Raw genomic sequence first — 27,911 nt, 5'->3', positions numbered from 1 at the left:
ACTGATGAGGCTGTGAACTAAGAAAGCATGTTACAGAGAAGGGGTGTGTGTGTGTGTGTGTGTGTGTGTGTGTGTATTGGAGTGTTCAGGTACAAATTATGGAGCAATTATAATTGAAAAGAGAAAAGAGCTATTTGGAGGACTACCCACAAGACAACAGAAAAATTTGCTCCAAGTGTTTTGCTTCCCACCCCATCCCCCACACTGGGGACTCTCAATGAAGACTTCTTTCTAAATGCATCTTTTAGGTTTCATCCCTGTCTGACTCATCACCAATACCTCTCTATTGTCAGCAATGATGGTGGCTTTCCCAGTCTTCTCACAGCCAAGATATCTGATTTTCTTCTTCTTCCAGTTGCCCATGCTGGACTCAGGTAAGATTTTAAGTCCTCTCTCTTGCTCTGTGGAGACTTCTCAAAAGAAAACGACAATTCCAAGTTGGTTTCCACTTTCTTTCCAAAGAGAAAAGCTAGAGTCCAAAATGCCCCAGGGACTTCCAAGGAATAATATGTGGTGATTTATCATTGTATTGTCTTTTTCATCCTTCATACTTCCATTCTGAATTCTTTAATCTCTCTTTGTTGAACAGCTCGGTTCGATGTCATTGGTCCCACTAAACCCATTCAGGTCATGGTTGGGGAAGATGTTGACTTACCATGTCACCTCTCACCCAATATAAGTGCTGAGAATATGGAGCTGAGGTGGTATAGAAATAAGATCTCTCCAGCTGTGTATGTGTATCAGAAAGAAAAGGATCAAGAAAGAGAGCAAATTAAGGAGTATCAAGGGAGAACAACATTTGTTCGAGACAATATCACTGAGGGGAACGTGGCTGTGACAATCCACAACGTCAGAGTTTCTGATGATGGACAATATCGCTGCTTTTTCAAAGATGATCAAATATATGAAGAAGCTATCATAGAGCTGAAGGTGGCAAGTGAGTCATTTCATTTTGTTTGATGATCTTTCCCCAGAGGGATGTAAAGGGTATCCTTTTGGTTTCCAAATCTTAATCTGATGGTAAATTCTCAACTTTATATCCAGAATTACCTTTTAGTTCCAGGACATGTCACAATATTTCCAACTCAAAGGTTAATCTCGTTATTGAACAAAGAGAATCTGGGAAAGAGAGCAGAGCAAAAGGAAGGGAGTCCAGTGGAACCAGAAGGTCTGGGAGGTCTTTAATCTCACTCTATTACTTCTCAGTGAGAGAAAACTGCTCTGAAGAAACTGTGCAAATAGGGCACCGTGTTTGTTTCATTAAGTTTGTGTTTTCTGGTTCCAACAAAATCTGTGTCCAGGAACAAGCATATGGCAAGTGAACCATGAAATGATGCAACTAATGTCAGGACTAAAGTGAGGGGATGGTAATACAATGTAGAGAAGATAAGAATTAGGGAGAAATAAAAGCAGGAACAATTAACACATTCCCCAGACCACAACTCAAAACCTAGAATGAGGGAGAGTGTCATGGAGCCAATTTAAAATCCTGTTTACATTTTTCCCCACCAAAATGCTCTGTGTAAGGACCCTTTCATAAAATTTTCAGGTTGTAAATAAAACAACAACAAAAATAAAATGAAAAACAATCACTATTATCTATTGCTGGGCCTAGAGTTAGGAGGACCTAAGTTCAAATCTGCTCTCAGACACTTACTAGTTGTATGATTCTGGGCAAGTCACTTAACCTCTTCTTCCTCAGTTTCCTCAACTATAAAATGGGAATAATAATAGCATCTACCTTTCAGGGCTACTGAAAGAATCACATGTGATAATATTTATAAAGCACTTAGCATAGTGCCTGGCACATTGTAGGCTCTTTAAAAAAACCTGTATTCCCTCCCCTTTTTACTCTCAAAAGTAAAGTAAATTATTATTGTCTTATCAATGTGTATAGAGAAGGATTAATTTTTGTAAACTATAAAAATACTTTCAGTGGCCTTTTTGTTTTCTCTATCTTTTTGGGGCACATAGGAGAAAACATATAAGTCGAGTATCTGGCCTGACAAGTTCTTGTCAAGGTTATAAAGGCTTCAAGTATAGCCCTGAGAATAGATTAAATCTGTTTGCAAATACCAGCCCAGCTAATCATAGAGTCACACATCACATGTAGGTTGGCCACATAGTATTGAAATAATTTGGCTGTAGCAATCTGTGAAACAGGAAAAATTAAAAATTTCCCTACGTCCTACATGTCTCCCTCTACTTGTGCAGTAACAGTGGCAGGATAATGGGAAAGGGGGCAGAGAGTGTCTGTTTAAGATTGTCTGTAAGAATCACAGCTTTTAGATTATAAACAAACCTAAACAATAAACAAACTCAATGTGAGGTTCTTATCTAACAATCAGCCATTGGGTTAAGTGTTAGAGTTTTTGAATCAGAACAATCTTGATAATCTTGCTGTAAACAAAACCAGAAGAAAGAAGGGAGTTGCAACTAAATGGAAGGATGTCTCACAAGTACTCCTGGGGAGGTTAAAGTAAACTGTTGGCAGATTGAGGCTTATCATTCTAAATCTGTAAGAAATACTGTTCTCTGGGGGCATTTGCAGCTTATACACTAGTTGCTAAGGAGAAAGCAGCAGCTAACTATTGTGTGAAATCTAATAAGACCTGAGAGAAAATTTTTATAGACAGTTTCTCAGAAAAAGAACGCACATCTTTATCTGTATCACAAATACATAAAGAACTTTGTCAACTTTGTAATAATATATCATTCCCTAATTGATAAATGGCCAAAGGATATAAACAGGAGGTTTTTTGATGAATAAATCAAAAATATATATAGTCATATGAAAAAATGCTTTAAATAACTATTTTTGGTTTTTGTTTTTGTGGGGCAATGGGGTTTAAGTGACTTGCCCAGGGTCACACAGCTAGCAAGTGTCAAGTGTCTGAGGCAGGATTTGAACTCAGGTCCTCCTGAATCCAGGGCCGGTGCTTTATCCATTGCGCCACCTAACTGCCCCCTTAAATCACTATTGAATAGAGAAATGAAAATTAAAACAACTTGATTAACTAAAATGATAGGAGGGGAAAGTAACAAATGTTGGAGAGGATGCGGAAAAATTGGGACACCCAATTCACTGTTGGTGGAACTGTGAACTGATCCAACCATTTTAGAGAGAAACCTATAATACCCGAAGAATTATAAAACTGTATACTCTTTGACCCAGCAAAACCACTATTAGGTCTGTTTCCCAAGAAGATTAGGAAAAAAGGAAACATGTTCTAAAATATTTATAGCAATGGGGCAGCTAGGTGGTGCAGTGGATAAAGCACCAACCCTGGATTCAGGAGGACCTGAGTTCAAATCTGGTCTCAGACACTTGACACTTAACTAGCTGTGTGCCCCTGGACAAGTCAATTAACTCTCATTGACCCCCCCCCATATATATATATATATGTATATATATATATATATATCAGCTCTCTTTGTGGTGGCAAAGAACTAAAAATTGAGGGGATACTCATTAATCGGGGAATGATTTTAAAAGTTGTGGTACATGATTGTGATAGAATACTACTGTGATATAAGAAATGATGAGCTGGTTGATTTTATAAAAACATGGAAAGACTTGCAGGAAATATTGAAAAGTGAAATGAACAGAACCAATGAGAAGAACAGTAACCACAACATTGTTCTAAGAACTTTAAACAATGAAGTCATTTTGAGTATTATAAATAGTCAAATCAACTACAAAGGACCATGAAGAAAGGTGCTATACACATCCAGAGAAAGAACTAATAAATAGAAATATGTATAGCATGGTCTTACATATATATGCATATATAATACACATATTAGTGTCTAATGCTAGCCTTCTCTGGGGGGGATGGGAAGGGAGGGAGAAAAAAAGTGCACAGTAAAGAACAAAAGAAAACTTAGAAGGAAGCACAAAAAAAGCAACGTGGCTTTGAAAATGATGTCTAGTATTTATCACATAGTTTTTCCAGAAAAAAGTAAACAGTGTGAAATGGGGGAAAAAAAGAAATTTAATAACACCTTCCAAATTAAATCAATATCTGAAGCAAAAGTGGGAACAAGTGAGGATAGGAAGAGATATACATGGAAATATGGTTCAGGAGAAAGAAATTATGGGATAAAAACCTGTATATTATACAGAAGTCTCATGTCTCTATATCATGTACATGCTCTTCATAAAAAAATTAAGAAGTAGTAGTTGTTAGGTATGATGAACATTCAACACTATTACAAGGAATGAAACTGACTATATTTTAATAGAGAGTAAAAGATTAAAAGATTTATTATGGACATGGCAATATTCACTGTTCATGCATAATCCATCAACTTTTCAGTTATTAGACAGATGAGAATTTACAATGAACAAGATACAAGAAAAGTAATGAGAAAAAGAAATAATATTAAATTAATAATATTTAACCTTAAATTACTTAAATAGTCTATAGAAAATAAAAAGTGAGAAGTGAAGAACAAAATTTACACCAGTGATTCCAAATATATATATGTATGTATATAAATAATTGAGAAAACATCAACTACCTGCCTATATGCCTACTCTCCCAGCTAAACAAAATCTTTATAAGGGTCATGTATATATGAGACTTTATTTATTTATTTATTTATTGGGGGGTTTTTTGTTGTTTTGTTTTGTTCTTTTGGTGAGGCAATTCAGATTAAGTGACATGCTTAGGGTCACACAGCTAATAAGTGTTAAGTGTCTGAGGTCGGATTTGAACTCAGGTCCTCCTGACTCGAGGGCAAGTGCTCTATCCACTGTGCCACCTACCTGCCCTAGGGTCATGTATATATGAAGTGAATGCATCCTCAATGAGGATGGAACAATCAGCCTTTTGCCAATGATATTCAGCAATGTACCACATCTTTACCTTCCAACAATTGGTTAAAAGATCTCATTGTGCTTATTATTTATTAATTACCAAAAAAAGCATTCAACTTAGTAGAAAAAAGAAAGTTCCCTTTATAGACTCACAACAAGGGATATCCCATCCATATAGCAAGACCATTCAAGATTTCTTGGAACAACAGATAACCTTGTTCAATAGCCTTCATATAATAAATACAAGTTTAGGAATAAAACAGGGGAACATTCACTCACCAAAAGTATTCTTCACTGGAATGGAGGAGGTCCCAAATAGAGGTTAGGTTGAAGAGGGATTCCCTATGGATGGAAAGGTCCTTCACATGCTTCAGTTTGTGGTGGCATTGTATTGATTGCATACAGAGATCTGTAATCATTCAAAGGAGGTTGGGCAATCTTTTCACAAAGGAAAGACCAAATGTGTGATGTATTTCTAATGCCCAGATTTCAAAATCCATCTGAATGAACATCTAATAGAGCTTGTCCAATAGTATCTGAGACTAACAATAGAGATGGATATTGAATTGGGCCCAGAGTTGAAAAGGAAGAGGAGAGGGACCTGGATTGCTTTTGGGAAATCGTAAAGCACTTTTACTAGCCCCAAGTTTCCTATAACAGAAAAGGCCCATTTTTTCAATTTAAAGATTTCACCAGTGCTGCTATATGGTGATGAGACCTGGAAAACCATGACCTTTGGAGAACTGAAGATCAGGATTGCACAGAGAAAAATGGAAAGGCACATGCTAGCTGGGAGAAGTCTGTGACATATGAAAAACTCTGAAGAACAGAAGCAATTAAAGTCATCAAAGGACTGTATCACAGAAAAAAATGATGGACTGGTTACAGAGAAAGAGCATTGGATTACAGGCAGATAACCTGAGGGCTGCACTGGCATTCCAAAAACGTTAGATGAGAGTGAGGGCAATCTTGACCATGTTGGGTATATCTCCTATAATGAACTTTGGGGAGTGGACATGGACAAGAATCACACAGGACTGGCAGGCATGCATGAGTCTGGATCTGCATCATTGGAGGGAATTTCCAAATTGACAAGATTGTAGATCCCTTTGAATATTTGACTATTAAGGAATCAGGACATTATGTGCAGGAAGATTATTCTTAGTTCTCAGGATGCCCTGGGAGGGAAGCAGATGTTAATTCAGGAGACCTATGGTAGACAAATGACAAGCTCCATTTGCTTGTGAGTCAGTCAATAAATGTTTATTAAGCACTGACTGTATGCCAAGCACTGTGCTAAACACATATGTAAAAAATAGGCCCTGCTCACAGTCCAATTGGGGAGACAACATACAAATAGCTGTGTACAAACAAGTTATGTATAGGATAAATTGGAAATAATCAACTGAAGGAAGGTAATAATGAACTGAATCAAGAGATTGAGAAAGTCTTTCTGTAGATGGTACAATTTTGGCTAAGACTTGAAGGAAGGTAAGGAATCCAGGAGGCAGAGATAAGAAAAGAGAGTGTTCCATGCACAGGGGACAGCCAGGAAAAATGATCAGAATTAAGAAATGGCAAGGAAGCCAGAGTCACAGTATAGAAGAAGGGATGAAAGGAAGTGTAAAGTATAAAAAGACTGGAAAGGTCAAGGAGGGGCATGTTATGAAGAGCTTTGAACTCCAAAGAGATTTTATACAGGAGTTTATTGCATTGTGAGTGGGGTCATTCCTGCACTTTAGGAAAATCACTTTGACAACTAAGTAGAGGATTGACTTGAAGGGAGAGACTTATGGCAGGTAGATCAAACAGCCTCATATTGCAACAGTCTGGGTATGGGGGCACCTAAGTGGTGCAGTGAATGAAGCACTAGCCCTGGATTCAGGAGGACCTGAGTTCAAATCCGGCTTCAGACACTTGACACTTAATGGCTGTGGGACCCTGGGCAAGTCCCTTAACCCTCATTGCCCTGCCAAAAATGAAAAGAAAAGAGAATAGTCTGGGTATGACCTACACCAGGGTGGTAGCAGTGTCAGAGGAGAGAGGGAAGTATATCTGAGAGATGTTACAAAGTTAAAATTGACAGGACTTGGCATTGCATTATGATTGACTATGGAGAAATGAAAGTCAAGAATGATACCAAGCTTTCAAACCTAGGAGAATAGGCAGTTGGAAATTTGAGTCTGAGGGTTAATAGAGAAATTAGAGGTGAATATGTAGATCTCAGAATTATCAGTATGGACATAATCATTGAATCCATAGGAGCTGCTGATGAGATCACCATGTGAAATACTACAGAGAAAGAAGTAGACCCAGGACAAAGCCTTGTGGGACATTTTATTTTCATATTTTCTCTCTCTAGGTTTCTACCTTTCTATTCTACTTCAAGAATTATCTTCATATATCTTCTGCTTGGTTGTATTTCAGTTTTGCCCTATGGAGCAAAAGAGCTAAAGAACTAAAATTAAAATTTTAGGTTTCTAAGATTCAACCTTTGAGAGGTTTAGTCAACTTAAAATGTGATTCTACAATTCAAATATGGTACCATGACTTGATGATCCTTCAGCTGTATGATCAAAACCAAAAGGAGAAAAAATATTCCCTTCTAAAAACCCTATCCATCCTTCAGGGACCAGATCAAATCCTATTGCCACCTGACTATTCATTCCCACCCACATTAATCTCTTTAAATCTCTGGCCTCAAATACATTGATAATCAGCATCAACTCAGTTTAATATGTATTCTCCATTTGTTTCATGTGTGTTATGCTTATTTCCCCCAACTCATCTCCGAGTTGCTTAAGGACAGAGAACTTGCCTTAAATGTTTCTTATACCTTACATAGCATTGTACTAGTAGGCATTTGATAACAGTTTGTTGATTGATTCTCCACTGTAACCCTAATTCCAGACCAGTGAAAATAAGGAAGGGAAAGGGGCAGCTAGGTGGTGCAGTGGATAGAGCACTGGCCCTGGATTCAGGAGGACCTGAGTTCAAATCTGGCCTCAGACACTTAACACTTACTAGCTGTGTGACCCTGGGAAAGTCACTTAACCCCAGTTGCCTCACCAAAAAAAAAAAAAAGAAAGAAAGAAAGAAAGAAAATAAGGAGGGGAGAGTAAATGAAGGAGGGAGCACTTTCCAGAACTTGAGGTACTAACAGCCTGAGGTCGACTGCAGCGATAAGTGGTAAGAATAGTTAATAGGTTAGAGTATTAGGACTTGGTCAAAGACTCCTGAGGAAAGGAGGTCTACTCAATTCCCTAGAGCAATACCATGTATATGTATGTGTACATGCATATGTGTGTGTGTGTATATATATATATACACACATATATGTATATATATGTATATACATGTGTGTGAATGTGTAAACATGGGGGATATACTATACACGTATATGTATACACATACTTGTGTGTTTATGTATACATATTTATATGTGTATGTGTATGTATTTATGGCTAGCATATGCCACTAGACTTGCCACTCTAAAGGTGCCCTTCCTCCTCTCCACACTTTGCTCCCAATGGATCTACTAAAGGATTCAAATAATTTTTTTATCTCTTCAGGTTTGGGCTCTGATCCTCACATTCATATGGAAGCTTATGGAGATGAAGGCATCCTCCTGGAGTGCACATCAGCTGGATGGTACCCAGTGCCCCAGGTGCTATGGAGAAATCTAAAGGGAGAGATGTTACCGCTTTTATCAGTATCCCAGACACCTAATGGAGATGGCCTTATTACTGTAAAAGCCTCTGTGGTTATCAGAGACCATTCTGTGGGGAGTGTATCCTGTTCCATTCGAAACCCCCTCCTCAATCTGGAGAAGGTAGTAAGGATTTCCATACCAGGTTAGTCCTTTCCTAAACTCCAGTTAATGTTGAGCTCCTAAAACATAATTCTTTAATTGGCAACCACCTGAAGACTGGTGAGGACTTCCCAGCAATAGCAATGGAAACTTAACCTTCCCTTTACTTCACTGCAAAGTTAGCTGTCTTGAGTATGTCACAACTACTTTACGACAACCATGAAGATTTCAAAGAGCACAAAATGATTAATAAACTAGATAAATAAGCCAATTATAGTCAGATTAGGAAATCATTCTAAAATGGAGATCTTTTGGTATGGGACACCTCACTCTAGAGATAAATCTCTTCCTATTGAAACCCTTCTTGACATAGGTATCATTCACCCTGGTCACCTAAGATGTTCATCATTACTTTGTTCTCTTGCCTTTGGCTCAACCCAGAAGCATCTCTAAACTGGTTTGACGACAAAGGGAGAAGATATTCTTTCTGTATAGTCTGTCTGTGGTTCAGACAAAAGAGAATTTCAGGCCTAATTTACCACTCCCTTAGAATTGGACAGCTCTCCTGGTCAGCAAACTTCTACAAAACATCTATAATTCTTGGGTTCTTTTTGCTTTCCAACGCCTGTGACTTCTACATCCAAATTTCATAAAATCACAGAATCTCAGAGCTAGAAGGGACTTCAAAGGTCATCTACCTTAACCTAAACTTGAAGACAGAAATTCTCTATAACATATCCTATAAATGGTAAAATAGCCTTTGCTTGGAGACCTCTAATGAGGAAGAACCCACTACCTCCCAAGGCAATCTATTCCACTTTTGAACAGTTCTATTAGGAAATGTCTCAAGTCTAAACTTACCTTTTTGTAACTACTACACTTTGATCCTAGCTCTTCCCTCTGGTAGCAAGCAGAACCAATTCAATCAGTGTCCTATGTTCTTCCATTAGATTTTGGCACCTTTTTTTTTTTTTTGGTGTGAGGCAATTGGGGTTAAGTGACTTGCCCAGGGTCACACAGCTAGTAAGTGTTAAGTGTCTGAGTCCAGATTTGAACTCAGGTCTTCCTGAATCCAGGGCCAGTGCTCTATCCACTGCACCACCTAGCTCCCCCTCCATTAGATTTTCATAAGACATGGTTTCAAGGCCATCAAGATCATACTTATTGCTCTCCTCCAGAAATTCTCCAGCTTACAAAACCTTTCCTGAAACGTGGCACCCCAAAATAAACACAATACTTGAGATGTGACACCAAAGGGGATTTTAGGGGAATGAAGGTACTGACCACTTCGTGATTGCCTATGTGGAGTTTTGTTCTAGTTTTGTTGGCCTTTTTTCTCAGCCAGAGAAAGCCTTAGTACATTAATTGTTTTGCTTTGGGGCAGGGCACTTTATTACCCTACCTTCTGTGTCTGGTAAGAACATTCGAATAAGAATATTAATACTAGGGGCAGCTAGGTGGCGCAGTGGATAGAGCACTGGCCCTGGATTCAGGAGTACCTGAGTTCATATCTGACCCTTGACACTTACTAGCTGTGTGACCCTGGGCAAGTCACTTAACCCCAATTGTCTCACAAAAAAAAAAAAGAACATTAATACTAAAATGAATGCATTGTTGGGGGCAGCTAGGTGGCTCAGTGGATAGAGCACCAGCCCTGGATTCAGGAGGACCTGAGTTCAAATCTGCACTCAGACACTTAACACTTACTAGCTGTGTGACCCTGGGCAAGTCACTTAACCCTCATTGCCCTGAAAAAAAAAAAGGTAATCAAATCAAGTAAAATGAATGCATTGTTGATACCATCATTGTCCTTGGAAATAAAAGTAGATAGTACTAATTCTAAGACAGGCCAAGAGAAAAGACTGGGATCAAGTAGTTCTTTCATTCCTGATTCCATTTTGATTCTGAACTGGAAAAAAATACATAGTTTCTAAATGATCTGGGAATGAGTAAAAGCAGGGGAAGAAGAAACTCCAAAAGAGGAAAGAGATTTTCTGTCCACTCCATAATTATAGGGTCTCATTCTCAGATACTGAGAGAAAAGAATATTTTCCTCCCACTTCCCTGCCATCCTTCAGTTTCCACCCTGAACTTGTCACTGAGGAAGAGATTCAGACATCAACCCATTCTGGCCATTTTAACCTTTTATATCACATGTTCTAGTATAATTCAAAAGGTTCCGCTCTCTGCCCTCCTACCCACTATACTTTCAGTAGTAGCAAATCCTTTGAATAGAGAAAGAGAAAGTAGTAATGATCATTGTTACCAATGGACCACCAGAGGGAATTGTAATGAGGCACAATTAGGAACCTTGAAGAGAGTGGAGTAATAATATATAACCTGAGATTAATCCTTTGCTATTTGCCCACCATCACTACCACCATTTTGACCGACCTGTTTGTCTCAAGTTTTCCTGATGTTCCTTATAAAATATAACTCTATGGAATCTTGTTTCAGGTCGCTTTTTCTCAAGGTTATCTCCTTGGATGATGTCTGTGGCTGTGATTCTCACTGCTCTTGGACTTCTCACTATTGGGGCCATATTCTTCATCTGGAAACTACAAAGAAACAACAGAGAAAAAGAGAATAAATCCGTCAACAAAGGTAGAGAAATCATAGAGTATATAAAGATTAGAAAGGTATAGAAATTAGAGGAAGTAACCTCAATTCACTTAACCAGGTATACCAGGTAGCTTCTTAGGATATAAGAAAGAAGTTAGGGGGCAGCTAGGTAGTGCAGTGAATAAAGCACTGGCCCTGAATCCAGGAGGACCTGAGTTCAAATCTGGTCTCAGACACTTGACACTTACTAACTGTGTGACCCTGGGCAAGTCACTTAACCCCAATTGCCTCACCAAAAAAAAGAAAGAAAGAAAGAAGTTATAAGATTAAGGACACTTTCCCCTATGTTAAGTTTGCCTTATGCACTACTCAATGCATGAATCTTTTCAAAAGTAGATATATGGTTGGGGTTTAATAATTAAATATATAAAACTCAATGTACCTATCATTCCTCTTCCCACCCTGAACATTTCCCTCAGTTACCTAAATTCAGAAACAATCTTTTTTGTAGTGGAAAGAACAGTATGTTTAGAACCAAAAGAATGTGGGTTTGAATCTTGACTCCTACTTCCTACCTGTGTGACCTTGGGCAATTCCCTTAATCTTTCCGGGTTTACCTTATCTATAAAATGAAGGAATTGGACTCAATAATGCCTAAAGTCCATTCCAGCTCTGAATGTCTGGCCATGAACCAACAGGAACTTCCTGAATATTACAAAGAAAATGAAAATGTTCCTCTTTCTTGATTTGTTGGTCATTCCATAGAAAAAAAAAAGACAATCTTCCATTGTATATTTGACCCATTCGTGAACCCTACATCTCTTCCAGTCATTTATTTCTGTTCCTTTTTTTAGAGAAATTCCAGGAAGAGCTAAGTAAGTCCTTTTTTTCACTTTTCTATTTACAATTGTATTCATTTCTTTTATACCATGGATGTGACATCTTTATATTTCATTACAGGATGGGAAAAGGCTCAGTTACATGCAGGTGAGTGGTCCTAATCTCATTTCTGGCTCTGAGATCCTACTTATTCCATCACCACCACCCCCATTAAGATTTCTGTAGCTGTTAGAGGTAATTTAGTCAGGAAGACCTAGGTTTGAATCCTGCCTCAGATATTCACCCTGGACAAGTCATTTAACTCCTTTCTCAGTATCTTAAGTTGTAAAATGAGGGGATATCTTGTTCCTCGTTCTACATCTGTGATCCTATAATCTAGGATGCTATGAACCATTTCTATGTACTTTTGGATTAAAAAAAAAGTGGCTAGGAAAAAATGGAGTGAAATTATAGAAAGGAACCTCTCCACAAAAGGAATCATAAGATCAGGGACATTTTCTCTTCTCTTGTGCTCCCCTTCCCATGGAATTGGGGAGGTAGATTTGTCAGATTAAGAAATGCAGTTAGGAGCGGCAGCTAGGTGGCACAGTAGATAAGACACAGGCTCTGGATTCAGGAGGACTTGAGTTCAAATTTGACCTCAGACACTTGACACTTGCTAGCTGTGTGACCTTGGGCAAGTCATTTCCCCGCAAAAAAAAAAAAAAGACGTTAGGTATAGTTATTTCCAAGACAAAAGAGGTGGTGCAGGACCTTTAAAACTTCCCACCAAAACAATAAATTTCCCATGTACCTTTGCTTAGCCTAAATAGTCCTTATTAAAACCAACATCTGGGGCAGCTAGGTGGCGCAGTGGATAGAGCACCGGCCCTGGAGTCAGGAGTACCTGAGTTCAAATCTGGCCTCAGACACTTGACACTTACTAGCTGTGTGACCCTGGGCAAGTCACTTAACCCCAATTGCCTAACGAAAAAAAAAAAGCCCCTAGTATTAATGTTCTTATTCAAATGTTCTTACCAGACACAGAAGGTAGGGTAATAAAGTGCCCTGCCCCAAAGCAAAACAATTAATGTACTAAGGCTTTCTCTGGCTGAGAAAAAAGGCCAACAAAACTAGAACAAAACTCCACATAGGCAATCACGAAGTGGTCAGTACCTTTTGTTTTGGGTTTTGGTTTTGTTTGTTTGTTTTTTGAGGACAGAGAAATGAACTCTTGTTACCTGCATTCACTGACCTCTGACTTTCTCGGCAGTTGATATAACTCTGGATCCAGACACGGCTCATCCTTACCTCTTGCTGTATGAGGGTTTGAAATCCTTCAGGTTGGAAGATACACCACAGAAGCTGCCTGACAAGCCAGAGAGATTTGATTCCTGGCCTTGTGTACTAGGCAGAGAAGGCTTCACCTCAGGGAAACACTACTGGGAAGTAGAAGTGGGAGATAGGACTGATTGGGCTATAGGAGTTTGTAAGGAAAATGTGGTAAAGAAAGGATTTGACCCCATGACCCCTGAGAATGGGTTTTGGGCTGTGGAGTTGTATGGAAATGGATATTGGGCTCTTACTCCACTCCGGACTCCACTTCCTCTAAAAGGGCCACCTTGCTATATAGGGGTGTTTTTGGACTACGAATCTGGACACATCTCTTTCTACGACATTACTAATGCATCACACATCTACACTTTCCCCCAAGCCTCCTTTTCTGGGACTCTCCGACCTTTCTTCTGCCTCTGGTCTTGTGGTAAAAAGCCTCTTACCATCTGTCCAATATTCAGTGGGCCCGATGAAGTCACTGTCATTGCTAATGCTCCTGTCCTTTCTAAGGAGAGTCTAGTGACCCCCACAAGTGAAGGAGCAACTCCTGGGGATGCAGATACTCTCCAAAGGTCCAATTCTAAATTATTCCCAATCCAATCCAATAATGGGGCCCCAGATCATTAGGAACCACTCTGTCTTCCATTCCATTTTCATCCTTCCTCTCTTAGGTCTATAATTGCTTATATTACCTGGCTTATCTGTTGCTACCCATGGGGCAGTGTACAGACTTAGGGAAACTATGTTGCTTCTTTCACAAAGGGTTATCTAGATAGGGAGAGGGATGCGAAGGAGGAAAAATTTAAGGCTACTTTTGTAGTAGGAGCTAGGGTGAGGATATTTCTAACAATATTGCTGCTGTATCAGCTGGGTATTGATAAAGGAGAGTTGAGGCAGTGGGTTGGATAAGATTATGTAGGAGAGATAAAGCAGGGTTCTTGGTGCTGTGAATAGGGGAGCTATGAAGGATAAGGACTTAAAACAACAGAGACCAAGTGGTATTTAGGGAGTGCTAGAAAAAGGAAGATCATAAGTGAAAAGGTTGAGTTCAGAGAGAGAGATGTTGGGAGCAAGAGTAAAAAAACTGAAAAGGACCTAAAGATGGATGAGGAAAGATATATGCAACAAAAGCTGTGATGGGGAAAAGGAAGGAAGGAAGAAGAGAAAGGAAAAGAGGAGAGAACTCATTAGTTCATCTGAAATCCCTACAAGATGATTGCAATTCCTGACCTCTCCATATTTCCTTCTTGCTACAGTTTAATCTAACTTCATTTCACTGCTCCATCAATTCTATTTCACCTACAGTTCCAGCAAAGATCATTGAATCTTCACTGTTTTACATGGACCCAATTTTTACCTCAGCTCAATTATATCCAACCCCTCTCCACCTCATAAATCTTCAGGAATTTTTCAATCTGTTCCCCATTCCACACTAACTCTCCTAAATCATCTTCATGTTTTCTCTCTTTCTCTAAATAATTTGGCCCTTTATTTTATCCCTTTTCTCAGGCAACATATATTTTGTACTTCAGTACAATTCCTTCTTAACACTTGAGCATTTTGAGTACTCAGAAATGGATTCATTTACAGTTTCCTTGAGTAAGTCCCCATGGGTTCTTTTTTTTTTCTCTCACACATATGTATCTTGTATGTACTTTAAGCTCCTTAAGGGAAAGGACCACAATTTTCATTTCTCTGGTATCCTCCATATCTTTTGACCTAGAGCTTTGCTTATTGTTGGTACTCAATAAATAATACTGATTATGCATCACTATTCTCTGCATCGCTCCACCTGGGCAGAACTGCGACAGAAGAATATATATCTACATGGCAATTCTATAATGATCATTCCCAATGCCTAGGACTGTATATCAATTTCTCCCAGTAAGAAAAGAACACAAGCTCCTCGTTCTTTTTGCCCCAAAGAAACCTGTTTGCCCATCAAATTGTCTCACTGTGATGATTTGCAACATTCCCTCTTTTATGTGAATTCTAAACACTGAGTGCTTATACAATCGATCAAGAAGTATTTATTAAGTACCTAAGTTTGTACTTCAAAACTGTCACCATCAAACTGAATGCATAGGATTCCTTTCAACCACTCCCTCTTTCTCAGCAACTTGTGACCTGGCTCTGGATTATTCTCATAAATTGAGGAGAACATATAACTATGTTTCAATATAGCAATATTTTTAATGGATCTGTGGTTTCATCAAAATGGCCCATTTGTTTGGAGTGCAAAAAATATGCACACTTCGTCATCCTCGTGTGGTATATGCAATGGCTTGCTGCACCTGGATTCTGGAAATCTGCATTCAGATCCTATCTCTGATACTTGCTAGCTGTCAATAAAGGTTATTAAACACCTGCCAGGCACAATGTAAGTCATATATGACAGCAGGGGAAGTAAAAAATTCCCTGAGCCTATAAAATGAGGATAATGATAGCTGAAGCACCTACTTGACAGGATTTTTGTGCAAATCAACTGAAATAATGTTCGCAAAGGGCTTTGAATACTTTAAAAGTGTCATATCAATGTCAATTATTATTGTTCACATCCTCTCAAAAATTCTCCATAAAAACAACTCAATATGTGCTACAGGGAGAATTGTGTCTGCTGCAAAATGAGAATGCCTGCGATTTTTTTTTCTTGGTAATAAAGGTTGAGCCAATGACAAATTTTTTTAACCTTGACAGAGATGGGGGTTTGGTCAAAAAATGACTATGAGAACAAAAGAGAGCCACATCTTTGGTTCACCATTGCAATAAGGATGACAGAAAGCCATATCATTAGATCAGACATTCTTGCTTAACCTTTTCTGTGTCATAGACTTCTTTGGCAGCCTGGTGAAGCCTAGGGAACCTATGGGGCCTTCTTAGAATGATGTTTTTAAATGCATACAATAAATATTATATTGAAATAGACATATTTTTCACATCCAAGTTCATGAACCTCCTGAAATCTATCTATAGACCATTTGGGAAGGTCCATGGACCAGGTTAAAATCCCTCTCCAGTAGAACCATCAGAAAAAAGCAATATGACACCAGAAAGTTATTGAGAGCAGCACTCAAAACTACCATCTGCAGATTATATCAGGAGAAAAACTTTTATATTGTGAAGCTTAAAAATCTAACTGTGATGTCTAAAATCTAATGAGTGGTCACCTTAAATTAGAAGCCTTAGCACCAGTCTTTGGGCACTTATTAAAGTATATTAGGTGGGGCAGCTAGGTGGCGCAGTGGATAGAGCACCAGCCCTGGAGTCAAGAGTACCTGAGTTCAAATCCAGCTTCAGACACTTAACATTTACTAGCTTTGTGACCCTGGGCAAGTCACTTAACCCCAATTGCCTCACAAAAAAAAAAAAAGTATATTAGGGGTTAGCAAAGAGAGAGGAAAAACCATCTTCACCTAGTTATCTAAGAGAGTAAGAATGTCCTCAGTTCCACCGGAAACTCCCTGTCAAACCAGAAGAGGGCAGTCTACGCACACAGCTCCAAGTTAATTGGCATTGATTGACACGACCCACAGGCGGCAGACATAACTTCCAGATGCCAATCCAATCTTCAAAAGCCCAGAAAGGTCACCTCATGCTCTCTCCTGAGGGTGGAGCTGCCCTGGTTCTCACAATATCTTTCTCAGCTCTGATTCTCACAATATTCATAATTATTTAGTAAATTCTACCAATTTACATAGATTCTTAGTACCGAGACTTATTGAAATATACGTCAACTTTGTTTTCTTTTTGTTTGTTTGTTTTTTGGTGAGGCAATTGGGGTTAAGTGACTTGTCCAGGGTCACACAGCTAGTCTATGTCAAGTGTCTGAGACTGGATTTGAACTTAGGTCCCCCTGACTCCAAGACCTGTGCTCTATCCACTACGCCACCTAGCTGCCCCTTTGTTTTCTTTTTTTAAAAAACATTATATAATATATTGGACAACATGTTTTGCAAGTGAGGAGCAATTCTCATTGTCTGGAATTGGAGCTGGAGGAGGATGGGGTGGATAAACCATGCATAAAGAGTATCATGCACAGGTTTTCCCAAGATGGAAGCAATTCAAGCCCAAAACCAGTGCTCTTTCCACTCTACCACATGATCTCTGTGCAGAGATACTTAACCAAAAGCCAAGTTTCACATGGTATGGGGTGTGTTGCAGGTAAAGGAAATCTAATCACACTTCTAGTTAAAGAGTATGGCCATTGGCTTTCAGTGGAACAGGTTCCAGGAACAGATCACTCATACTGAACTGATGTTTATTTTGATGCTGTGATATATAATTCCAGATATCAAGTGGACCACAGTTGATTTTGAAAGGCATTACAAAATTCTAAACCCCAGGCTCCTGAGCATGTCTGTAAGAGTTTATAGGAATGGCAGTCCAAGGGAATGATATCAGTCATTCACAAACTTCATTTGGCTGTGTTTAATTCGATTGCCTTTTCCCCTGATATAATGGGGTCCTTGCCCTAACCCTAACTCCAGTAAAGCTGAGGCTCATGGTCATTTGCTGGAGCATGCCAATCTGGAGCCAACCCAGTATTCTCTCTACCTTTTCCAGGTTAGTTTACACCAGCTGAACTGGGAGAATTGGATCATTGCCCCCTATCTGTGTAACCCCAAGGGAGCCTGTCCAAGGGTATTATGCTATGGTCTCCATTTGCCTAGTGATGCCATCATCCACAAACTAGTGGACCAGAGTATCCTCCATCCTTCTTATGTCCCTTACAAAGGGTCCTGCTGATAGAGGTCCATAGCAGTATCCTCTACAAAGAATATGAGGGTGTGATCTCCCATTCAATGAGAGAATAGGGACCATGAGGTGCCTGCTTGCTCTGAAATAAAGCATTCCAAGGTGATATGAATCTACTTTTCACCAATCCCCAGGCTCTTTAACTGCCCCACCTCCCACCCCAGGCAGGCACAGTAAGTTAGTACCTACTATCCCAGGAGATTACTCCCTTGGGAGTCCTACCTCCCATTCTTCCTGGTTCTTACTGCTGAATGAGAAGCCAAATTTTCCAGGGGAATCTTTGGGATTACCATGAAAGGAGGTATGGGAGCTTGTTCTTTGCCACCCTAGCTCTGACCACCTAGACAAATCCCTTCTAGGGGTTATCTGTTCTAGAGTTTCTGATTGCCCTGGGTAGGGGCAAGAGCAGAGAAGCCCTGAGCTCTGGGGGGCCTTATCAGGCTTCTTAGAAATATTTATCCTAAGGGCCCTCTTTAGGACTTTAGAAATTGGAAATAAGGCTTGTTAGAAATAAGGATTTAGGGGCAGCTAGGTGGCATAGTAGATAAAGCACCGGCCCTGGATTCAGGAGGACCTGAGTTCAAATTCAGCCTCAGCACTTGACAATTACTAGCTGTGTGACCCTGGGCAAGTCACTTAACTCTCATTGCCCCACCAAAAAAACAAAAACAAAAAACAGAAATAAGGATTTGGTGAGGAGGTACGGCAGGGACTCCATGATTTTGTAAAAAAATTAATTATTCATAACTATAACTAACCTGGAAAAATTATATATAATTGGATTTATGAAAAATTATGGTTACATGAAAAATGATAATTTTAGAAAAATTATAATTGGGCCATAAGTCCTGCCGTGGTCGCCATTAAATATGTGAAAATATTTTAAATTGACTAGCCTAATTTGGGGGGCTAATCTGACTGGAGGACTAATCTGGGATTTATGACCATTTGGCTATCTGACTTCGTTAATTTAATGTGGGCCATTTATAAAGTTCCACCACACTGCTCCACTCCCAAATTGATAAGCAAAATATTAAGAAGCCTCTTAACTAAATAATCAAAGCAGAGTTTATTTATGAGATACTATTTAAAATTAAGAATACAGGGAAATAAAATGTACAATCTGACTGCTTTCCTGTGGTCTCTTGCTGCTTCGAACTTCTTGAATACAAAAAGGGCCTTAGCCACCTCCAGCCTCAGGGCACGTTACACTTTCCCTGGTTTGTATTAAGGCCTGTAACCTTCTGTCTGTCTGCTCTGTCAGTTTGCCCTTCGGCCTCTCTTTTGCACGCTCCTAGTCCTTCTTGTCTTCTCCTGCGTCCTTGTAGCCCTGTCTTTAGTCTCCAATCTTTGCCGTCTCCTCAGCCGCCTCTTGACCTCTTCTTGTCCATCCGAACCCGAGTCTTGTCTGTCTAGTCCGTCCTCGGCCGGTCCTCTAGTCTGTCTCCCTCCTTGCTCCTCCTTTCTTTCTCTATCTAACTCCCAGGTCTATATATACACCTTTTCTTCTCTCCACTCAAATCTCGGGGCTTCCTTCGCCCCCACAGACCAAGCTAATCCGCCAGCCAGAGCTGCAACTGGGGGGGTGGGGTGCTTTCGAGCCTCATGCCTCAGCACAGGCCATCCGGGACTCCTTCAGATAGCTCCGCTCAGGTAGGAGGGAGCTGGGGGCTTTCCCCCCCCACCCCCCCAGCTGTCTGACCTGGGGTCTTGTATAGCCCACGGGGCTTTTTCCACTCAACTGAAGCTGAGGAGGAGGGGGAGAGACCCTGAGGACCTAAGGCTTTCTAATCTCAGCCTAAAGGTAGGGTCCCCAAATCAAAATAAATTTCCACAATTTTAAGGCCTCCCAGGGAAGGGGCCAGGGTTCTCAGCACTGATGGTTCTTGCTTACATTAAGGCTGCCTTTGCTCTCACCTTCTCTGAGCCTTCTGAAGCACTATTATTACCTAGCTGCTGCCTGGACCCTCGTGGCCCATTCTTTGCTTAGCCAGGATGCAGAAGGAAGTGGGTTGATTATTTGTAGGATTTATCCAAAGACGATCTGATTCCTGAGGAAGTGTCACTGTTCATGGCATGGAGATTTCTGAGAACCCAAGACTATCTACTCCCACTGAAGTCACACCACAACAGCCTTATTAACTTCATAAATTCACAGAATTTTAGAGTTTGAAGAGACCAAGGAAATCATCTAGTTAAAATCCATCATTTTACAAATATTAAAACTTAGGCACAGAGAGCTCAAGTGATCTGCTCAAAAATACAAAATTAGTGAGTGCCAGTATTAAGAGCTGAGTCCAGGTTTCCTAGTCTGAAGCTCTTGCAAGAGCTTTCTCTCTCTTTCCCTAGTCTCCATAGTCTCTCTGGTTCCATCCTCTCCCCTTTCCTCTGCATATGAGCTGGATTACTCAGCAGGCATGCATTTAAATGGATCTGTGATCTCATCAATTTAAAAATTCCTAGGGGAAGCTAGGTGGTGCAATGGATAAAGCACTGGCCCTGGGTTCAGGAGGACCTGAGTTCAAATTTGACCTCAGACACTTGACACTAGCTGTGTGACCCTGGGCAAGCCACTTAACCCTCATTGTCCCGAGCCAAAAAAAAAAAATTAAGAATTCTTTCCAATGATGCAGATCTATAACTATCCCGGCCTGTTCACCCTCTAGGGCTCTCATCCATGTCCTCCTAAAAGTTAACCATATAGTGTCTACCCAAAATACTGGAGGCCTTCTTCAATATCTTGAGATATCTTAGGGGTGTCATTCCCCTGTGAGAGGGACATATGGATATGACCCTCCACTGAGATGGAAAGTGCCCCCCCTTCGGCCTAGTGATCTGATCTCAAAGTCTTAAAGCCCCTTAAAGCCCCTATTTCTCTCTCTCTGTTTTTTCTCTAGAGAGAGGCAATAACAGGAAGCTACTATCCCCCTTTCTAAATATAGGCATATCAACTTAAAAATTGCTTCATAGGGTCTGCACCGAGACATTACGTAGATATGATAAATTGTTGCTGAAACGTGAAATTTTGCAAAATAACCTATGACTGAACCCCTGAGGTTGGGGCACTCTGACCCAGGAGAGAGGGACTTATCACTGAACATCCCAGGAGAAAGATTTATTGCTGAACCCAATTACCGCATTTTTGCTCAAATCAGATGTCTGTAAAAAGTGATTTATTGCTGAACCCAATTACCGCATTTTTGCTCAAATTAGATATCTGTAAAAAGTATAAAAACTGTTTGATTTCTAATCCCAGTGTCATACCTCCTGGTTGTCCCAGTGAGTGTGGTACACCTTTCTTTCGAAAGAAATAAAATCAATGCTTCAGCCTCCTTTCTCCTCGAGTCTCTATTACAGGGGTCAGTGGGTGTACTTCCCATCCCACTCACCTGTCATCATTTTTTCTTGCCACATGACCAGGTTATCTTCTTTTCTGCCACACCATTGTTTGGTTTTTACTCCAGTTCTTAGGTTCACTATGTGTCTTTACATTTTCCTCTGTGATCCAGATCTCTAGTTCTTCAGAAGTCATGGTGTTGGGACAGCTAGGTGGCCCAGTGGATAGAGCACCAGCCCTGGAGTCAGGAGTACCTGAGTTCAAATCCAGCCTCAGACACTTAACACTTACTAGCTGTGTGACCCTGGGCAAGTCACTTAACCCCAATTGCCTCACTAAAAAGAAAAAAAAGAAGTCATGGTGTTCCAGGTTTCACTGCCATATAGCAATACTGGTAAGATGTTCAAATCAAAAAGTTGGGCCTTTTCTGTTATGGGAAGCTTGAATTAGTAAAAGGAGGTCACTCTCCTCTTGCTTTTCAATTCAGGTTCCAGCTCATTGTCCATCTCTATTGTTTAAGCAAGGTATGATTGTTGTCCAACCTCTAAAAGTTGTCCATTCAGATGTATGTTGAAATCTGGGTAATAGAAATTCTTCATGCATTTATTTGGTCTTTCCTACATAAATAGAGAGGCCAAATTCCTTTGATTGATTACAGATCTCTCTTTCAGGAGGTTCTTCAAAGCCTTAGAGTTTGGTGTAACAGTACAATGACATCCACAAAAAGGAGCCTGTGGATGAATCTCCTCCACTCCAATCTGAAACTCCTCCATTCCAATAGCAAATACTTTTGCTGAGCATGCATGCCCCTAGTTCATGCTTCACCTGATGTTTATTATCTGAGGATCACTGGACAGACTTTTTTATTCTTGTTATATCTTCTAAGAAATCTTGAATAATTAATATATGGATTGGAGATAGCTTTTTGTAAAAGAGCCTGTAAGTCTGTTTTGTTCTAACAAAAGTTAAATACTTTTTCTTAATAAACAATAAGCACAAGGGGATCTTGACATTAAACAAGATACAAAATTATCAGTTTTGAACAATAGTACCTTTCCATCTGATTTGCAGTTAAAATAATTTATATATATTTTCTCCCCCATTAGAATGTAAGCTCCTTATGAGCAGACACTCTCTGGCTATTTATTATTTTTATCCCCCAAAATTAGCACAGTTTTATACATAAGTATTTAATCAATGATTTTTCATTCACTTATTCATTAATCTTATATTCTCTGCATCTTTTAATCAGTTGTGAAATGGCTAAAAATATTAAACTATTATTAAACATTGCTTGCAATGTTGTGAAATGGCTAAAAATATTAAACTATTATTAAACATTGCTTGTGGGGCAGCTAGGTGGCGCAGTAGATAAAGCACCAGCCCTGGATTCAGGAGGACCTCAGGCACTTGATACTTACTAGCTGTGTGACCCTGGGCAAGTCACTTAACCCCCATTGCCCTGACAAAAACAAACAAACATTGCTTGCAGTGTTGTGAAATGACTAAAAATATTAAACTATTATTAAACATTGCAGGCAAAAGCCCTCTTAATTCCCAGTAACTAATGGCCTTTCCTCAATCCTAATCTTTCCCTTGGCCTCTACAGTCTCTATCACTACTAATCACCTTCTACTCCTTGATATTCTCTTCTATAGATTTTCAGGACACTACTCTCTCCCAGGTCTCGAACTACCTACCTGACTAGTCTTTCTCAGTCTCTTTTGCTGGATCTTCATCCAGGTCACACCTACTAATCATGGTTGTCCCACAGGGCTCTATACTCGTTCCTCTCCTCTTCTACTTTTATATTATTTCACTTGGTTTCACATCAGCTTCCATGGATTCAATGATTGTCTTTATGCTGATAATTCCCAAATCTACTTATTCAGCCTTAACCTCTCTGCTGACCTCCAGATTTGTATCTCCAACTGCCTATAGAAATATTGCACTAGATGTCTTAAACTCAATATGTCCATAACTGAACTCATTATTTTCACCAAAAAAATCCTCTTCTTTTAGCAATTTCCCTATTTTGTTGAGGATGCCACCAGCATCCCAGTCACCCAAGCTCAAAACCTCAGTGTTATTCTCCATTCTTCACTCTCTCTCGTGCCTCATGTTGAATTTGTTACCAAGGCCTATTAATTTGATTTTGGTGACATTTCTTGCATATGTCCAAATGAAATAGTATTTGTAAAACAAGGTTTGTTCCTTTCTGCTTATTTGGTCCTCTCTATGTCTCCCAATCCTCCTTTTGATCAATAGCCAGGTTAATCTTCTTAAGGTCCTCTTTGATAGAGTCACTACCCTGGTTTTGTTTTTTTTGTTTTTTTTTTAGTGAGGCAATTGGGGTTAAGTGACTTGCCCAGGGTCACACAGCTAGTAAGTGTTAAGTGTCTGAGCCTGGATTTGAACTCAGGTACTCCTGACTCCAGGGCCAGTGCTCTATCCACTATGCCACCTAGCTGCCCCACTACCCTGTTTTAAAATCCTCAGTGGCTTCCCTTTGTCTACCAAATCCAGGTTTTTTGTTGTTTTTTTATCCCAATACTCCCTTATACACATTCAGGCCCTGAACAGGCCTGGCACAGAACAGACCATTTTGGTCCTTTGGGGTGTCATTCCCTTTGCCTGAAATACCTTTTTCCATCTCTCCCTTTCAGAATCATACTATAATAGTCAATAAATCAATAGACATTTATTAAATATCTACTATGTGCTAGGTGATGGAGATATAAGATCTGGCTAAAATCTTCATGAAGCATCACTGATCCACTCAGTTAGAATTGAACCCCTGAATATGAGAAAATAAAAGTTATAAGATAAATTTGATAACACTTTAGTTTAGTAATAGATACTTTAAACCATGCTTGAATTGGTTTTTATTATTTTCTCTAACTTTATAATTTTCTCTAAACCAGTCAAACATTTATTAAGCATTTTCTAAGGTTTACTTGGGACCAGGCACTTTAAGCCATGGGGTTACAAAGAAAGGCAAAAACACAATCCCTCCCTTCAAGGGAGGCCTTGGTATGTATATAGTGATGTATGCATGTATGCACATACATAGACATACATATATGCATACAGACATAAATACTTAGATAACATTGGTTTAGGAGTTATGCTCTTTACAATTTATTTAAAATGTACAAAAAGGTTTATTAATATTCTATGTTTAATCTTCTCAGTTATCTATCCCGAAATTATACTGTCTACTGGCTTTATTCCGATATGAATAGACTCCATGATTTAGTGGAAAAACATGTATAAATGAGTGGAGGGTTGAGGGCTTCTGACCTTACTGACTTGCATACTAATATCCTCCAAGGGTAGGCAAACTACCACCCCGTAGACCAAATATGTCCCCACACCTCTTTTTGAACAGCCTTTATATTTATATAGTAAGCCAACCGTAATTTGCTCATCCTTAATTCGATAGGAAAAAAAAATTTACCGTCGCATTAGAAACCAAATAGGGGCTGTTTGGGGATGGCTTGCAATACCGATGAATGACCACTAGATGGCAGCAGATACCTATCTGGGAAGTAGCTTGAGTCTAAGAAATGAACTTGTTCAAAACATTTGTTCACAGGTTCTAATGACTGAGTCCTAGGTCAGGGACCAGAAAAGCCCAGAGCAAGGCTCCAATCTCCAAATCTAGAGATTGAGAATCTGAGAGAAAGGAGCAGGAACTGGCTGCTGCACAAGATACCCTTGCTCCCCACACCACCCCCATTATGATGTGAATTGGAGTTACTCTGTCCTTATAGCAGAAGAAACAAATTTAACCAAGGAAACCATCTAAAACTGTAAGTGAAAGATAGTCACCCCGTGAGGGAACTTCTCTGCGATGTCTGAACGGCATAAACAAAATGATGCTTACTTACTTGAGCAATCTCAAGAGCTGTTAAACAGGGAGGCTAACAACTTTCTTTGGAGATTTAAGTGCAAATTCTGGTCTAGCATTTTCTTTCCATATATCTTTCCTACAGGCCTTGGAAGTGGAATTAAATCATTTCATATTTCCTAGATACACAAAATGATAGAATTTAAATTTGCAGCAGGTAAGTACAAATATTGTTATTTCCATTTTGCAAGCAAGGAAACACACCTAAATATTATCTCCAAATTTATTGACCTGTCCCCTTTTTTTTTTTTTGGTCATGCAATGAGGGTTAAGTGACTTGCCCAGGGTCACACAGCTAGTAAGTGTCAAATGTCTGAGGCTGGATTTGAACTCAGGTCCTCCTGCATCCAGGGCCGATGTTTTATCCCCCACGACACCTAGCTGCCCCACCTTTCCCCTTTTTAACAGAAGAGGGAACTAAAAGTTAGGGAAGTGATAGTGGCAGAACTCTGACAAAAAAATTTGGCAACTTAAGTTCCTCAACTAATCAGAATTTTTTCAACATATAATTTAAGAAGAAAGAAACTTTGCAGGGCAATAAGGATTAAGTGACTTGCCCAGGGACAACTAGTGTCAAGTGCCTTAAGGTTGAATTTGAACTCAGGTCCTCCTGAATCCAGGGCTGGTGCTTTATCCACTGCACCACCTACTTGCCTAAAGCTTGACTTTCTTAAAGCTGATTTGGGGATTTCCATTTTAAAAATAATTAACTAGTTAACAAATAGCTTCAATAACATGTCCTTGAAAAAGTACTGATTCACTTCAATTTCCTATACTTTTTCTATACCTACAGCATGTGAGGATTGAGACTTAAAATTATAACTTTTACTGAAAAATTCTCAATCATCAAAGAAAGATTTAATCATATCCTAAATCAGGAAAATGAATTTGATCCATTGATCCAATTTTTTAAAGCCTTTCAATTACAAGAATTGAAATAAAATGGGCTTTTTCCTTAACCCTATCTAGTCATTGACTCTGTGATTCTTGATGCCAGGGCCTTCTCCCCAACCCCTGCCTTTGTAGGAAAAAAAAAAAAGACTTATCCACAAAGGGAGATCAAAGTATGTTCATATGCCTTTCCTCTTTTGTGCTGTTCTCAGTTTACTGAACAACTCATCTTTTTCCTCAAATGGAGGGTAAATTTCATATGCCTTCATTCTCCCAAGGAATTTACAGATTATGAGAATAGTAATCTATGCTCTGCCTCTCTATGGGCATGATCAATGCACCTTTGAGCCTCAAAATCTTCATGTAGAAAATGATTTAGTATGTGTCTGCAGCAAGACTTGAATGTTGGTTACCCTGGATCAGAGTCCTACTATCTCCTCAAGCATGTTATCTCCTCTTGCTCAGATTAATCAATGTTTATTGAATTGAGTTGAGTTGAAAATGAGAAAGAAAAAAGGAACTATCAGTGTGGAGTCAAACCAAGTATGATTGGTAAGTCAGCCATGGAGGTGTAGAGTGGTGAAAAGTACAGGACTTCTGGGCCAAAGGAAATTGGGTTCAAATCTTGGCTTTAAAGCTTACTAGCTGTGGAATCTCTGAGACTCTGTTTCCATATTTGATACTTAACTATGATGGTATTGTTATGAGTACCAAATAAAGTCATATGTGTAAAGGCAGACATCTTTTTCTAGCCCCTAAGTCAGGATTGTATTAGTCAAATAGCAAGTGCCCACTACATACTGTGCTAGTTCTTCTACCGGTGCCTTCTAACTCATTCTGGAATTTGATAGTGTATTTGATATGGCTGAAGTTACAATGGAGATACTTTGCTAGAACCTTCAATCCTGGGAATCTAGGTTTTGGAGGACTGGCTCTTAGGAACTTAAAATGACAGAGATTCTTGAGACTTCTGGCTCTGCTATTTACCTATGTCATCTAAAAGGACAGTAGACAGAAACACCTATAAGTATATCCTATCAACCAAACTGCAATATTTTTCCTGTCAAGGCAGACTCTCTCTGCCCCCTCAGCCATATTGTGATTCATTTGATCATAACTCTTCAGCTCAAAGAATTACCATAATTGAGATACATCATTTTTGAGGCTATTTTTTCTCCCATGCACTGCAAGGGCTAGAGAATATCTACTTGTTAGGAAGAAGTGTTTCTATTTCAAACTTTAGGTGCCAGTGTTGGGCTTAACCTCTCAGTTCACCAGGCACATTTTCAAGGACTTTAAATTACAAATGATGGACAGATCATCTTCAGGGAATGTTCACACTGGGAGATCCTTACACTGATGAATTCATGGATCCAATTTTCTTTGGGGAACTGAAGAAGGGTGGTTAATGGAGACTATTTTGTAGAATTTTTTTTTAAAGCTTGACTCTCTCATTTCCTGAAAATCATTTCTAGTCCCTCAAGCTTTTTAAAGAAGAAAAATTAATTGGAAAACCACGTACCCGGAAGAGGGAATTTATCTTTTTCTATTGGCAGAACCAACCTCAGCGACCTTTGAATGGTTTTTTCTCTCCTCGATATCCCTAAGGATGCAGTGTAATTGTGACAGACCGTTCCCAGTGAAATTAAAATAAAAAAAAAAAAGC

The 27,911-nt window shown here is 39.4% G+C and overlaps 1 protein-coding gene across 1 annotated transcript; it reads left to right on the top strand.

Annotated features, from left to right (window-relative positions):
* The first annotated feature begins 313 nt into the window (after positions 1-313).
* BTN1A1 (butyrophilin subfamily 1 member A1) lies at positions 314-13,976 on the top strand. The gene is made up of 7 exons (XM_043963312.1): positions 314-374; positions 590-937; positions 8,395-8,676; positions 11,091-11,237; positions 12,050-12,070; positions 12,156-12,182; positions 13,288-13,976. Exons 1-7 carry the CDS (start codon positions 362-364, stop codon positions 13,974-13,976), a joined length of 1,527 nt encoding a protein of 508 aa, XP_043819247.1. The 5' UTR covers positions 314-361.
* Positions 13,977-27,911: the final 13,935 nt, after the last annotated feature.

The sequence above is a fragment of the Dromiciops gliroides genome, chromosome 4 (genome assembly GCF_019393635.1).
Source record: "Dromiciops gliroides isolate mDroGli1 chromosome 4, mDroGli1.pri, whole genome shotgun sequence".
NCBI lineage: Eukaryota > Metazoa > Chordata > Mammalia > Microbiotheria > Microbiotheriidae > Dromiciops > Dromiciops gliroides.
Note: the sequence above shows the minus strand (reverse complement) of the source record. Positions and strands in the feature narration are given on the sequence as shown.

Bases quoted from the DNA above. Each gene is read 5' to 3' on its own strand.
- BTN1A1 (XM_043963312.1), top strand. The intron at 11,238-12,049 runs GTAGAGAAATCA...TCCTTTTTTTAG, and splicing joins GAATAAATCCGTCAACAAAG to AGAAATTCCAGGAAGAGCTA. The intron at 12,071-12,155 runs GTAAGTCCTTTT...ATTTCATTACAG, and splicing joins GAAATTCCAGGAAGAGCTAA to GATGGGAAAAGGCTCAGTTA.